This window comes from Macrobrachium rosenbergii, chromosome 30 (assembly GCF_040412425.1).
Source record: "Macrobrachium rosenbergii isolate ZJJX-2024 chromosome 30, ASM4041242v1, whole genome shotgun sequence".
In the NCBI taxonomy this organism is placed as follows: Eukaryota; Metazoa; Arthropoda; class Malacostraca; order Decapoda; family Palaemonidae; genus Macrobrachium; species Macrobrachium rosenbergii.
This window is the reverse complement of record NC_089770.1, coordinates 21,419,040-21,434,580: the sequence shown is the minus strand read 5'-3', so window position 1 is coordinate 21,434,580 and position 15,541 is coordinate 21,419,040. Positions and strand designations below refer to the sequence as shown.

Here is a 15,541-nt window from a genome sequence, read left to right as displayed (position 1 = left end):
GAAAAATTTTGGGTGGGGACCCCAATATCCTAGAGATACTAACAATATACTATAAGTTTTGTTAAGAGTTCAATCATACTCCTGGTAATTTTCAACCAATTCTTAATCACATATAGTTAAAGGAACACTAAATAAAAATGGAAGGAAGAAGTCTCCATTGCTGTAGAACTACTAACAATATTCTTCAAGGTTTTGTTTGGGTTCAACCACATTCTTCATAATTTGCACCACCACAATCCTCATAATTTGCAATTATTTTATCTCAATTTCTGTAAAGGGGATCAGCAACTGCAGTTCCATTATCAGGGAATGAGATCAATGCAGATACAGCAGAACAATCTGGATACCCACCACCTTGTTTCCTAAGTCAAACCACAAATTGTGCATATAAAATACATACTAATGGGACTGGAACACTAGCCAAAAAGCAACAAAGATTATATTACTTTTGTCATTATAGAGTCAGTCAGTAATTACTCTTTGCAATCTACCAGTTAAAAATTCAATAACATAATAATACTTGACTATGAAACGCTCCCCTAACTCCCATTTCTTAGTCTGAAAACTAGGGTCTCATAAAAACACAGTCAAAAAGCATATTTCACCTTTGTACCCAGTATCATAGAGAAAGTGTAACAGAGGCACTAATGGACAGACAGAAGGATGGTCTTCCTTTTGCAACCCTATGAGTGATGATCTACCTTCAGACCATGTTTGACTGAAATCCCTTCAACTGCATAGTGGTTCAGAAGAACAGGAAGAAGCAAGGAATATGAAAAAATAGACAAAATCTAGAATAAAGAAGCAATGGCATGGCATTATCAAATAACACTTGAAAAGAAGAAATCTATGGAAAACTTTTAGCTTAAGAAATTTTACAGAACGACTTTAAAGTTAGATACAAAACCTCCAATTTTTCTGACTTATATAGACATTCATGTATCCAGATGTTTGTTGGACTATTGATCTACCTTTGCTTGTTATTCTCTTTCCTTTGTTTTTCATATTTTCCATTTATGTGCTCTCTATTCTGTGGCAGCCAAGTTTGCAATTTAGTGGTTATTTAAACTTTTATCTTGCCATTTTTTTCTAGATTAATAATCATATTAAAAATCTAGCACGACTAAAAACAAAAAGCAATAGTGAGGCAAAACTGGTTAAGATCCACCATAATGGAGTGAAACACTGGTGAAAAATTTATATATATAACTTAATATGCCTGTAACTTCAACTTCTGACTGTTGCCACCAGTCCCCAGTCGGGCAGACAGTGGGTGTTAGGTAAGACGAGATACCCTAGGTTAGGTTTGAATGGATCTCTGTAACTAACTACCATTTCATATTTCCAATGTCACTTTCTTCTAGGATGACTTCATTTTGCTGCATTTTCTCATTCATTTTCCTGCAATGCATTCCATATGAATTATAAGTCCTAACTTTTGCACATTTGTGTTATTTTTGTATGTTTCATGAAAATATGATTTTCCACAGGTATATGGCTCCATCTATCTATATAAAAGTGAATGTGTGTGTGTGTGTTCCAGGATAACTCTGAAACACATTGAGCAATTTCAACCAAACTTGGTATACATATGACTTACTATCCAGAAAAGAATACTGTGGGGGTAAGACATCACTACTGTACAACAAAAGGGCACCAGAGGGGGTGGGGGTGGAAAGGGCTTTCCTGAAACGGGGCTGGTTCTGCCCGTAGACTTTGTAACTAAATAATCTCTACGGGTTCATCATACCTCATTTCGGTATAAATATGAATTACTATCTGGAAAAGAAAGAATACTGTGGAGATAAGACATCACTGGCACCATAGAGGGTGGGGGTGAGGATGGAAAGGGGGTAATGTGTAAAAATAACAGAAAACGACAGATATTAGTGCCTAATCGATAGTTTTCAAGATCGCTGAGATGAATAGTGATACTCCAGATGCCCTTTTAAGTCCAAGTTCAGCCCCGATATGAGGGGGGTTGAAAAGGGGTGAAAAACAAAGTGTCACAAATGACATATTATGTGTCTAATCCATAATTTTCAAGGTCGCTGAGATGAATAGGGACAGTCCCTATGCCCTTTAAACACAAGTTCAGCCCCGAAGAGAATGGGGGGTGAGAAGGGATGAAATATAAAATGTCAAAAATGCTAGGCAATGTAATTGAAGCAATGATCTTAACAAGAGAGAGAGAGAGAGAGAGAGAGAGAGAGAGAGAGAGAGAGAGAGAGAGAGAGAGAGAGAGAGAGAGAGAGAGAGAGAGAGAGAGAGAGAATTTATCGGTTGTCATTCAGTTTTCCCGGGCAATGCTGGGTTGGTCAGCTGGTTTCATATATAGAATGGCCAATTAGCTCCATTTCACCTTATAACAGAACCCACAATTACATGAAAGAGAACAGGGCAGGTAACTTTGTGCCTATATCTAATCCACTCTTGAAGAAGAAGCAAAAAAGGGGGACAAAGGTGTGGAAGAGTCCTAGCCCTGAAAGATGCGACAAATCCACTTATTAAGATCGAATTTGTTGAATCAACAGAAATGGAAGCTGGGAAATGAACCAGAAAGACTGATGGCGTGGGAAGAGAACTGCCAAACACAAGCCATTCAAGGACTGCTGATCTCCATGGAGTGTAATACTGTACTCAAATTTGTATTTAAGACTTATTTTAACATTGAAGAGCATATCCAAATAGCATATAAGAAGTGCATCCAAATATTTGTGGACAACAGTTACTGTAAAGGTTATCCCAGAGCAATTCCACTCAAAGTCAATGGCCACATCCTAAGCCTACTCAACCGGTGCATAAGGCAGACACCTTCGGAATTGGAGAAAGTGAAGTTGGTCGAGATATACATCACAAACGGGACATGATGGCATTCACAGACCTATATGACACCTACTTCCAGATACTTATTCATTAAGCATGCAGGAGATAACCTGTGTGGTGCATATGTGTTTGTAAACCACCCCTCTGTACTTACAAGAGTGATGGTGACTGATGTAGTTCCAGAATGCCAAGAAAGGATTCAAATACATCAGTATCTAGATAAGTATGCTCTAACATAAAGTTAAAAAAGGATGTTCACTGCATGTGAATAGCTAGCAATATGGATCAACTAAGAGAGGTCTGATCTTCAATCATTACTAAGCAAACTTTATTTTGGTCTCCAAACAAACAAAAAAAAAGACAGGTAAAGCCTTTGAGACAAGGACAGACAGGTCCCAGCATATGCCCAACTACTTTCTCAGATATATTCACCATTAGTTGCAACTAAGATTCCTTTCTCATTACCTGGCTTTGTTAAAAAAAGTGATTACAGGAAAGAAATGTATTAAGTCCTAAAAATACCAGATCTATTCAAATTAATCTGCAGAGCAAAACTACATATTTCACATATTATAAATTATGTACTTCTGACTCTGTCCCCAATTATTTTTCCTGGCATCAACTTCTCCCAAGTTGCTATGCATCCACCAAAGGAGACTGCAGCAACAAAAGTTGTGAGTCAGTCACTCTACTACAAAAACTGGTGATAGGTATGCCAAGAAGTCAAAGAGATACAGGACCGAGATCAATTCAAAATAAAATGACTGCATTCCCATAGTCCCCTGGATATTCATACTGGTAGGCCACCAACACAACCATTAAGTTTGTTAAGAATAGAATAGAAAATAGAATTTATGGCAAACGCCAAGAGCTAGGACCTATAAGGTCATTCAGCATTGAGACGGAAATTGAAAGCGTAAAGATTTGCAAGATGTAACTGGAGGAAAAGCTCTCAGCTGCAGTATGAATCAACTGTTAGGAGAGGGTGGAAAGTAAGGGGGAAGAAAGAGAATATGAATGGAGATACAGTAAAAGGAATGAAAGAGGTTGCAGTTAGGGGCTGAAGGGATGCTACAATGGACCTTAAGCAATGCCTACAATGCACCAAATGAGGTGCACTAATGACACCACCCCCTATGGGAATCAAGCAGTTTACGAAGTTAACCCCCAAAACTGTTACCAAGTCAACTTTCAGGCCAGTAAAGTCTATCTCCAGGCTGGCTAAGAAGTCATTTTGAAAAAGCCATCAAGACCATCACCACGTTGTACATCAAATGAATGTTACACGATATACAAAAGACGAGACCCTACAATATATTCTTGAGAGAAGTTGCAGCTTTCTCATAAAAAATTGCCAAATTCCCATAACAAAGACAGTAGTAATCTCTTGCCAACTACAGTCAACCCCGCTGGTATTCACGGGGGTTAGGGACCACAACCACCTGTGATAAGTTGAAATCTGCAGTAAGTTGGAACCCCCACTCGTAAAATGCTTATAATTGCCTTTTTTAATAGTTCAGACACCAACTATACCTTAAACTATCATCCTAAAACACTTTACAGTACTGTAATATTGTTTCAAAGTCATCTTACAACAATACTGTACCCTTAAAAATATATGGCTTATAGCTATGCTTGCACATTCCTACAACTGTTATTGTACTCTTATCAAGACAAAAACTAACCACGTTATTCCTATATTCAGGCACGTACATTTTCTTTCATACAGTATTATTCAAAGCCTTACCATTTTCTATTAAAATAGATGGGGTGACATTGGTACATTCTCAAGTACAGTACAGGGAACAGTTAAATACTGTACTGTATCTAAATATTTAAATATGCATTGAAAAAAATATACCAAATGAGAAGTTTAAGATTACGAAAATCACATGAGTACTCACCAGTGATGAATGTTAATTGAAGATGATGAATTAGCTATGCAGTCTGATGAATGACGACGAAGATATGATTGCACAGCAAAGCAGAGGAGTTACATCTCTGGGGGCGCCTCTTCCCCTTTTTCAGGCGCTTCGTCTACCAAATGCCCTTTTTTCCCGGGCTTAGGAAGGCTTTGGAGGGTCCTTCATGGTGATAGGCAGCTGCTGTTGCTGCTTCTTCATGCTGACGAGGTTATTATAGGGCTCCATGCACTCATCAAGGGCATTTGATAACTTTATTGAGCATTTCATATCCGGATACATGTTGAAGCCATGTCCTGCAGCTCCCTGGCTGCCCTCATTATTCAGAACAGACATTCCAAAGACAGGCCCTCATCCCTCATTAGGCCTAGACATTTCAGCTTCCCAAGGTGCATTTTCCTTTCGCAAGCTTTGTGTTTGGAATTTCCGGGGAGTTTTGGAGCAAACATTTTTTAAGAAAAAATAAAAATTCGTTGATATTTAGCTGTTTACATTAACATTAATATTTGAAAATTAATAATTTTTTTTCATAAAAATGTATTTAATCATGAAAATAAAGTATGAAAACAGAATGATGTAAACAAACCTAACATCAGAGGTAGTCTCGTCATTCTACAAACTACCCACGTACTTTAGATATGCCCTACTATCATCCTAAAACACTTTAATATTTCAAAGTCATCATACAACATAGCAAAATATCAATAAAATGTACAGTGCTGCATGAACAGTACACGATGTGCAAAATATCAATGTTGTTATGCGCAGTACCCTGTACTTATATGATGCACAAATGACTTAGCATCTCTGCCCAGCTTCCCAGTTCACTGCTTATGCCTCTACTGTTCGCATGTTCTGTATCAGTGCATATCAGTGTACAGTACTGTACTTCATGTATCTTTTTGAATCATGCCCTAAGATGCCTCCCAAACGCCCTGCTCCTAAGACTTCTGGCAAAGAGCCTAAGTGCCTGAGGAAGGTCATGACACTCCAGGAGAAGGTAGGACTTCTGGAAATGTTGAGGGAAGGGAAAAGTTAAATCGCATTAGCCTCCCACTAAGGTGTGAATGAGAGTACTGTATTATCTGGTACATCGAGAGGGAAGAGGATGAGGGGAGATATTTACCAAGATCCTTGGTGGAGATGAAGCCAGCACCCTCACTGATACCCAATCTGACCCCCTGACGGACCAGGATTTGGAAGAGCTGATGAAGTCTGCTAGCGAGGAAGAAGACAAGGCAGGTTCACAAGACGGGGACGAGGAGGAGGATGAAGACCTGCCTTGGGAACGTCTGTCCCAAATTATGAGGGCAGCCAGGGAGCTGCAGGAAATGGCTGAGGCATGGGCTCCTAATATGGAACGTTCCATAAACTTTTCATATGGCATTGATGGGAATTTGGGGCCCTATGATAACCTCCTCATCAGCATGAAGAAGCAGCAACAGCAGCTGCCTATCACCATGAAGAAGGACACTCCAAAACCTCCCAAAGCCCCAGAAGAAAGGCATTTGGTGGATGAAGCGCCAGAAGAAAGGGAAGAGGCGCCCCCAGAGGAGATATAACTCCTCTGCTTTGCTGTGCAATTGTATCTTCATCGTCGTTCATCAGACTGCACAGCTAATTCATCATCATCTACAATCAACACTCACCACTGGTGAGTACCTGTATGATTTACATAATCTTAATATTAATACTTGAAAATTAGTACTTTACTGTAAATTGTTTTTTTACCATAAAAAATGTATAGTCACAAAAATAAAATGAAAATACAGTATAACTAGTGAATACTATACTGTAAATCTTTTTTTATCATAAAAAATGTATATTTAGTCACAAAAATAAAATGAAAATACAGTAATTAGTGAATATTGCTCTACAAAAAAATCTGCGAATTAGTGAATTTTCTGAGATATATTTGGAGATATGTTCCACAGAAAAATCTGCGATTAACTGAAGACGTGAATGTTGAACCACAATATAGCGGGGTTCAACTGTACTATATGATGGAGAAGGCTGCCACCAGTTTTAACTAAAAAATCTATGGGATTACTCACAGAATTCGCTTCTGCCAAATACACCTTAAAAACTTTGAGCTACTTAACAATTAAAAATCATGGAAAAACAATCATATATAATCACTTGACCTTGACACATATGGACGTGTAAACCCAAATGGTATTTTACTTTAGTTTCAGGGAAGACTATGTTGCATATTATTTTACATAAGTTAGCTATAAGGGGTTCTACCTGCACGTATTGGAGAACTTGTCATGTTATTTCAATAGCTAAATTCAAGAGTGGAAGTTCATGCCCTGCCGATTACCACCCAATTTCTATCTCTTCAATATCATCTAGATTTTTGAAGTCTGTTGGCAAAATGAGTGAAAGTCTACCCTAAAAATAATTTACAGTTTGGCTTTAGTAAGTGCCCAGGTGCTTGTGATGCAATGCATTTCTTTAAATTCCCAGTATTTTATAGAATTCCATAGATCCTGATCGTACAGTTCATAAGATTTATCTTCACCTCAGTGTTGTGTTAATCATGATGCCCTAGTTTTCAAGTTTAAAGGAATGAAAGTCTGAAGAGCATTTTGTAAGTATGTCAATAGCGTTCATAAAGTTTGTGCCCTTGGTCAGCTATCAATTATTTAAAAAACACGTACAGTATGTAGTTTAGCTGCGTAACAAGTTAGTTCTTGTGTAAATGATGTTAAATCATTTGCATCAATCCCTGTTGACCTGTTGTTGCAGATTTTGTCAACATAAATTCAGCTAAAATTAATGCTTGGTGCAAATTACGGGATGTAAACTAGATTGTCAGTAGGTCTAGCACACTGGATCTCCCCAACTTACTTAAGTGACAATTCTTTACATACATGCAACCAATGAAAATTTTAAGTGTCATTCTTGACTTCAAATTCACTTTTGAGAAGCATCCAGTCTATATTTTTCTTCAATGGCACTCAAAAATTGCCATACCTAGTCTTTTACATTTTCTAAAAACCTATCCTGAAAAAAATATTTTAATAGTTTTATTCCATTGTGTTTTGAATACTGTTCACAGTTTTATCTTCACGAGCTGACCCATGTTTTGGACTGTTAGACAAAACTTCACTTCCATTAAATAACTTACGGTACTCCATCTTAAAATACTGATCTCTGGCACCGTCATTTGATTAGTTCACTCACATGATTTATAAAATTGTTCATAATTTTGATCATCTTTTGCATGAAGATCTTCCAAGACTATAAATTCCAACCCGTCAAGTAGTACTAGACATGCAGTAAAGCTTAACAGTCTTGCCTTTTGTTTTGGGAGTTTGATGCCATACATTTTTTTTTTTTTCCACATGTGACCATTATCATTGATAAATATTTTAACCAGACCACTGAGGTAACATTCTTAGCTATCTTACGGCTAGATCAAAGAGTTTGTTCTAAATGAATAATACATTACATCTTACTTTACATATGGAAGCTCCTTAAAAATTTAGTAATTGGATACACTGAAAATGTTGGAGATTCAGATATAATTTCTTGAAAGGATCTGTTTCCAATACTTGATATATGCTGTTATTTGAAGGCTGGAAAATTACTAAAGTTAAGTTTCAGTAATGTTGTTCTGCATTCCCTGCCTTTTCAGGGATTGGGTAATTTTGTTTATTAATCAAATGCTCATGGATCAGATGAGTATGACTATTTTGGGGGCAGGACAATATTCTTGAAATGTGGCATTCTTTTACATATGGAGAATGTCACTACCCAACAGTTGGTTTAATCTGTTAAATTAATATATCTTCCTAGTCATGGAGTAGAATCATTGGAACTTGGAACTTTAAAAGTTCAAACTATGTGCAAATGTATTTTTAATGAGCAGTTCATAAGTCTCATTCTATATTTTTGTTTGACCTCAACTGCCTCTCTTTGTTATTTCTTATATAGTTTATTCTTTATTTCTCTATTTCTTTTTCCATACTAGGTTGCTTTCCCTTATGAAACCCTTGTGCTTGTAGCATCCTGCTTTTCCAGGTAGGGTTACAGCTTTGCTAATAATAATAATTATAACAATAGTAATTCTCTAATAACACCACTGCAGAAAAAGATAAACAGAAATAACTTTTCAAATCACAGTTAAACACTTGAAATCAAATACTGCCTGTAGTGCTACTTGTTGCAAATATTAAGGAAATATAAAATTCATACAGTACTAATCTCCACTAATTTGAAAAAAAGAAAGTAATAATTCAGTACATATTCCAGTACAATATTTACTGATAAATATGAAAATATTCAATCCAGCTACTATATAAGCGAACACCTAACCAACATCAATATAGGTTCCAAAATCACCTGGGCATTCAGGAAAATATCTATGACTGTAAAATGCCTGTAAATGCGACTTACAAAAATACTCCTCAATTGAAACATAAATTTCATACCTGGATTAAACACACCAAAAAGAACAAAAAAATTTAATAAATCATTAACTGTATGTAATGGAGATTCTGATTAGTTATACTTTTAAAATGCTGTGATTCATGGCCAGAATATGGTGGGCAGATCATATTACAAATGAGGAGTTTTCTCTCAGATACTGTCAAGCAGCTGAAAAACAAACTGATAACTCAAAGACTGAAATGGTTCGGACATGTGACAAGAAGGGGTGAGGGACACTAAGTCCGAAACGCATCAGATATGGATATTTAAGAATGAAGACCTGTAGAAAGGTCCCAAAAATCATGGAAAAGGGCACAGATGATGATTCTGACAAGAAAGGAAAAGAAGTAAAAAGTTTAGAGATCAGACAAGGCTGAAAATACTAATTTCACCCAGAACTCATAACATAGATATCTAAAAAACAGGGAAACAAAACAAAAATTCTGGCTATGAAACCCCAACAGAGATATACATTACATTTGAGACTTATGGCACAAAAATCAAATACTAAATATATCCATCACAAAACGAAAGACAAAAAACATTAAACAACACAAAACATTTCATATTTGAGAAAAACACTGTAAGTATATAAAAATATAAAAATCAATGCTTAATACCCATACCCAAGGTGTGGGGTGTGAAAGTGGGACTCCCCCGCCTCTCACATGTTTGGTGAGTAACCCACATGACCCAGCCCCAGAATATTTTATGCGATTGCCTACATTTCTGCCAACAACAAAATATCACACCTTTGAAACAATTCCCTTATGGAAATTTTCTCAGGATCTTCCACAATTACTCTTTAGGATCTTCCACAATTACTCTTTATCCAATCATAAATTACTGAAGTTTTAATTTAATAAATAAAACAGTATTTAGAACAAACTCTTCTGACCAGCCCTTTAAGACTCAAGAATATTACCTTGGTAGTCTGGTTAACTACATAATAATCCCCTGAGAAAGGAATGTCATACAGTTAACCACTATTTTGCTTGTTTTGACGTAATCCGAATTCCATTAAGCAAGCCTAATGGACAAAAAACAGACGTAAGTAAAATAAAGAAGACTGTTTCTTGGACATACTCTTGAAGCTACAAGTCACAAAAATCAATATGATTACTGTAGGTGTGAATGAGAGAACACAAGAAAATAACGAACAATCAAATGATGAGGAATTACGATTATTATGTATGTACTTACCTTCTCATCTTCAGCAAAGCCATATACAGCTGCACAAGAAGTCCCAAAATATCAAGCATCAAAACTTACCTAAAAAAAGAAGCACACAAATGAGCTACCTTAGTGTAATTGGTATCACCTGTCACACACACACGCACATATATCCCAAAGACTGAAATACTTGACTCAGCTAAAAAATATCAATATTCTCCATAGTAAACCTAAACAGGAATCTTTGACAGTATAGTTTCTCTAGTTCCCTTAGTTAACTCCAAATAGGAACTAACTAACAGCATTATCAAAAGATTTACACAGCATTAAAACAAGAATTATTGGGTAAATCAATAATAATTCAACAACCACTGTACTCTGAAAACACTGAGTAAGACAGAGCACAAATTTTTTTGTGCCCTCATACAAACTTTGCCCTATATATACAAAATTACACTTCCAATCTTATTATATCAAAGTTGGACTATACTACGATAGCATAAAATTACTAAATTTTACATAGAAATTGCAATCCATTTAGATGAAAACTGGTCTTTTATATACATGCATGCCCAATTAGTGAAGGGCTCATAAACTGAGTACTGAACAGTTGCTTCAACTTGCAAGGCAACAGAATGGTTAGCAGCACTTAAACCTCTGTCTTCTTTCTAATTCCTGACTTTGTCTGTGGATCAGATATGAGTAAACTACAGGGGTTGGGAGGACATTCTTCATGAAAAAAAAAAAAAAAACAAGATCTGTATTCATAAAACACTAACTGCCTTTTAAATTTTGTGTCCATATATATCACAAACCATTCCATTTTCTTTCCAACAGCTTCTTACAGAGCATTTGTTTGACACAAGAGTCCACTATTCTTTTCATCCAACAGGAAATCACTAAATTTCATAACAAATACCAATGACCCAACTCATACCAACTGTCTGCCTAAATAGGTAGGTTATGGTCATTATAGCACAGTTTAACCAGTTCACTTAGTATCACCTCTTGACTAGTATAGGGTTAGTCCAATAAATTTCTTTCTAAGTGAACGGTGAAAATTAATAAATGACAAGACTAAATATAAGTTTAATATTTTTTTACTTGGGTTATCACTTGATCACCTGTCTTCCTGTAACTACTGACCATACATGAATGTTCATGAATCTGTGGTTAATATTCATCTAATGAAACATGGCAAATCTTGACAAGCATCTCTAAAAACCTGTACAGCATTATCCACCTAAGCAACATAGTGCATTTGAACACTGTAGATCAAAAGTTTTAAATCAAATAAGCTAAACTTTGAGATCATAGTCCTGCTCTAATTGACATACAGGACCTGGAGATGAGTTCTTGAAACTACACTTATAAGTTACCTAGTAATTACTGTTACAGAAAAAACAATAGGCAATAACTACCCTCACAAGGCATACAGAATGACCTCTTCCTCCTTTCCTATGAAGTTGCCCTGATTAGAGTTACAACATGACTATGGTCTCACCAAGTCCATCTTCTTTAATAAAGATTCTTATTACAAAACCAAGATAAATACTAGAAACAAAGAAATTTGAGATCCTCGCAATGAGAGTGGTGGCACATTGGTTATCCTAACATTACAGAGAAAGGGCCCATAACAGCAAAAATCAGATTACCATAACAGCAAAAATCAGATTAGAAAAGCCTCTCTCAAGTGGGTAGAATACCTACTTTGCTTGAACTAGAATCCAGACACTATACAGATGATCCAATATAAGCTGGATGGAACCACTTCCAAGTAACACGGCAAACACCATTTTCTCATAAATCTACTGGTTGTACAGCCAACTGTAGAGCTCAGAGCCTAGCTAAGAGAATATACCGCTGTGAATATTCATGTATTAATCCCTTTACCTAGTTTGAAGGTGGCACTGGCCTTGCTCGAGATGACAGCTACCAATATATCTGTAGAGTCCAAGTTATGGCTAACTCAGTAAATGAACTTAAAATATGTGTTAAAAACATTCATGCAGAAAACTAGCACATCCTGGCTACATAACTGAAGTGAAGATCTTCCATGTCAGAGGAGGTAAAAAAAAAAATTGCTGATGTAACTTTAAAATGTCCGGAGTGCATATACTCAATTGCAACCCTGATTTTTTTTTACTTCATATGTTACACGAATTACACTCCGCAGATCAGCAACTACAGTATACTGGCTTCTGTAACTTTCTCATAGTGTATCCAAATGCCTTCTAATTACAGGTGTTAGAGAACTTAAAATTTTGGATAACTCAGGATAGTCTAGATTCCTGTGGAGCCTGTTCCTTTGATATTAGTGCATCCCACTCTGTCTGTGGATTTTTAATATCCATAATTCGTCAAGATTCCCCAATGTTACGCAGCCTAGAGGTCTTTTATTTTATCATAGTACTTCACAATAGTGGAACAGTCTTCCTGGCACTGTTATGTGATGCTTGCAGGTTTAAGATAGATTATAATGCATCTTCAAAATGCCATGCACTGCTATGACATTTGTCTAGTTTTTTCAGTGGATGTTTATGCAAACATAAACATTCCTTTTGGTGATTATCTATTTTCAATATTAGCTTATTTTTATCATCATTTTACTCTACTTCTCTTTGTTGATAATAATAGTGCTTGGTTCACTGATCTTCATCATGAAAATTATTTTTAATCTTTAATCAGCATAAATCCCATCAAATGTGTTTCATGTTAAGGGATTAAGTATTTGCTTAAACCCAATGTGAAACTGGCAACTAATCCAGCTATACAGAATTGCACAATAAAAAAATGTTCAAAACCATACTTTACAGTATATACCATAATAAAATACAGTAGTACACAAATTTTCAACATATCAGTTGCTCATCTGCGATATGAAGCTTATGATGACTGCAACCAACCTTGGAATGAGCAAATGTAACCATTTGAAAAAAAAAAAGCGAGTATTGTGTAATACATTCAAACATCAGCTGTTCTTTTGAGATACAGCACCAAGCTCTGTCCTTGCTTGAAATGATTTTACCAACTAGGCAGAGTTGAGAAGCTGCATGCCTCTTCTATGGCCATTGTCTTTCGAAATCTGTATCTTTCTTTTAAATCATTAAGTCCAGAATTACATGTACATTTAGACCTTTTGAACTGTCACAATTAAGCTTTGATATTGCGGACATCTCCCTTTACCTATAATTGCTACTAATCCAACTTTAACATCAAGCTTTGATTCTGAGACAGACATCTTTATGCTTAATTTTTTGAAGAACTAGAAAAAACACCCTATAAAAGTACAGAGTTCTCTGACTCCAACTTTACTGTATACACTTTTTCAATATGGCCACCTCATTCTGTGCACCTGGGAATGAGCTAGACAAGAACATGCAATTAAGTAAACAAAAAATAGTACCCGAAGAATCAAGTTTAGCCATTTGGAAATCTTACAAATTATATTACTATCATTAACTGTGACAGGTTCACCTGCATGAGGATTGTTTACTACTGAAAACTGGATATACTATACAAGACTTAATTGCATATACTAATGGCACTCACTCTTCTCAGAAGTCTAAAATACTGTATCTAGCAAGCAGCATATTTCATGCTACTTTCCATTCTCATCCTGAAGTAAGTATACTATCATTAGGTTCAGTCATCCAGTTCAGAAATTTACTGGGTGTAAGTTAGATGGAAGGTACTCAGAGATGAAGTAACTACAGTATGTCTTAACTCCTCTTTTAAAAATTATATAGAAATGCTGTTAGGCGTGGGATATCTTGAATGTTCAAGCATAAGCTATACAATAAGGCCTTGTTTACTTAGGCTATACAATAGGGCCTTGTTTACTATCAGGAGGCAAGATCTCCACAGCATCTGATAAGAGGCTAATGTAACAAGCATACTGAGAAAATTGAATTGATAAAAAGCAACATATGCCCCTTAACAAATATATGCCACTCACTAAATCCTCTCTGCGATATCTTTAATATTCAGTCACTCATTAAAAGTTAAAGATACGATACATTATAGTTCATTCATGCAATATAAATAACTCCTGCAATATGTGGCTGTCATACATGAATATCCCCAGTGGCAGCTAATTTCCATGAAAAGGTCAAGGTCAAGGTCACATCATCACTAAGCTAATATAACCTGAAAGAGTTTATTAATGAAGTATAAATGTCATGTATGAAGTCTCTATCATTTATACTTCAAAAGCTATTGCCAAGGTTAAAGTTACATACAGTGTCTATGGAATTTAGAACCATAATTTTATGTTTTGGCAAAGTCATTACACAGTAAGTTAAACTGAGATACCTTTCATGCTTTTCTTGCAATGACAAGATAACCACGAAAGGCAACGATAGATGGAATGACCAACTCCATTCATTCACAGCTATGTATGATGGTCTACACCTTGGTACAAACTACTATGTTTGACCAGTATCCCTTCAACCATGTAGGAGTTGCAATGTCTAGGTAAGCATGACAGACATTGCTGATCACTGACAGATGGATAGACAGACATAAAGACCGACAGGCAAACATAAGGTAAAAACTATGGCATCTCTATTTTGGTTGCTGTAGGAGACTGGTAAATACAAAACTTGTACATTCATCCTCTTGAAAGATATGAGATTTCAGAAATTTTATAAATGGGACCAGGCCTCACTGCTATGCATCATTTCAATAGATTAAGCAACTATTCAGCACTCAGTCTGTCTGTCCTTCAACAAGCACAGAAGCATACTGCATTTGCATTAATGAATAAATGTAAAATATGGATGCATATTCCACATACTAAGCTATGATTTACCTGAATAATCTGTTATATCAGGAAGGTCATGACTATCGTTGTCCTCGCTCATGTAGCCAGGGGGTGGGGACTCAGTGGGGAGGAAAGAAGTCTGGGTATCAATTGAAGGCGCAACTGAACTCAGTGAGGTAGAGTCACTTATGCTGTCTGCTGTGAGGTCTGCCAAAGATCCCAAGTCCTCAGCTGAACCTGGATCAGATCCTGATCCAGCTACTCCACCAGTGCTGCTGTTGCTACTGCTGCTACTTCCACGGGGGACTAAAATAGCAGGTAGAGCTGAAAGACAAATACATATGGGTGTTAGAGAAGCCCTGAAGGGGTAGAAGTTATATAAAATGAATATATATATGTATAAAATATCTAACGTTAA

General features: G+C 36.2%; 1 protein-coding gene across 1 annotated transcript in view; it reads right to left on the bottom strand.

The window, feature by feature from the left end:
- Smox (Smad on X) overlaps positions 1-15,541 on the bottom strand; it is a 330,926-nt gene that overhangs the window by 297,650 nt on the left and 17,735 nt on the right. The window contains exon 3 of the mRNA XM_067132007.1: positions 15,172-15,447. Coding sequence (XP_066988108.1) covers positions 15,172-15,447 — 276 coding nt within the window. The remainder of the gene's footprint in view (positions 1-15,171; positions 15,448-15,541) is intronic.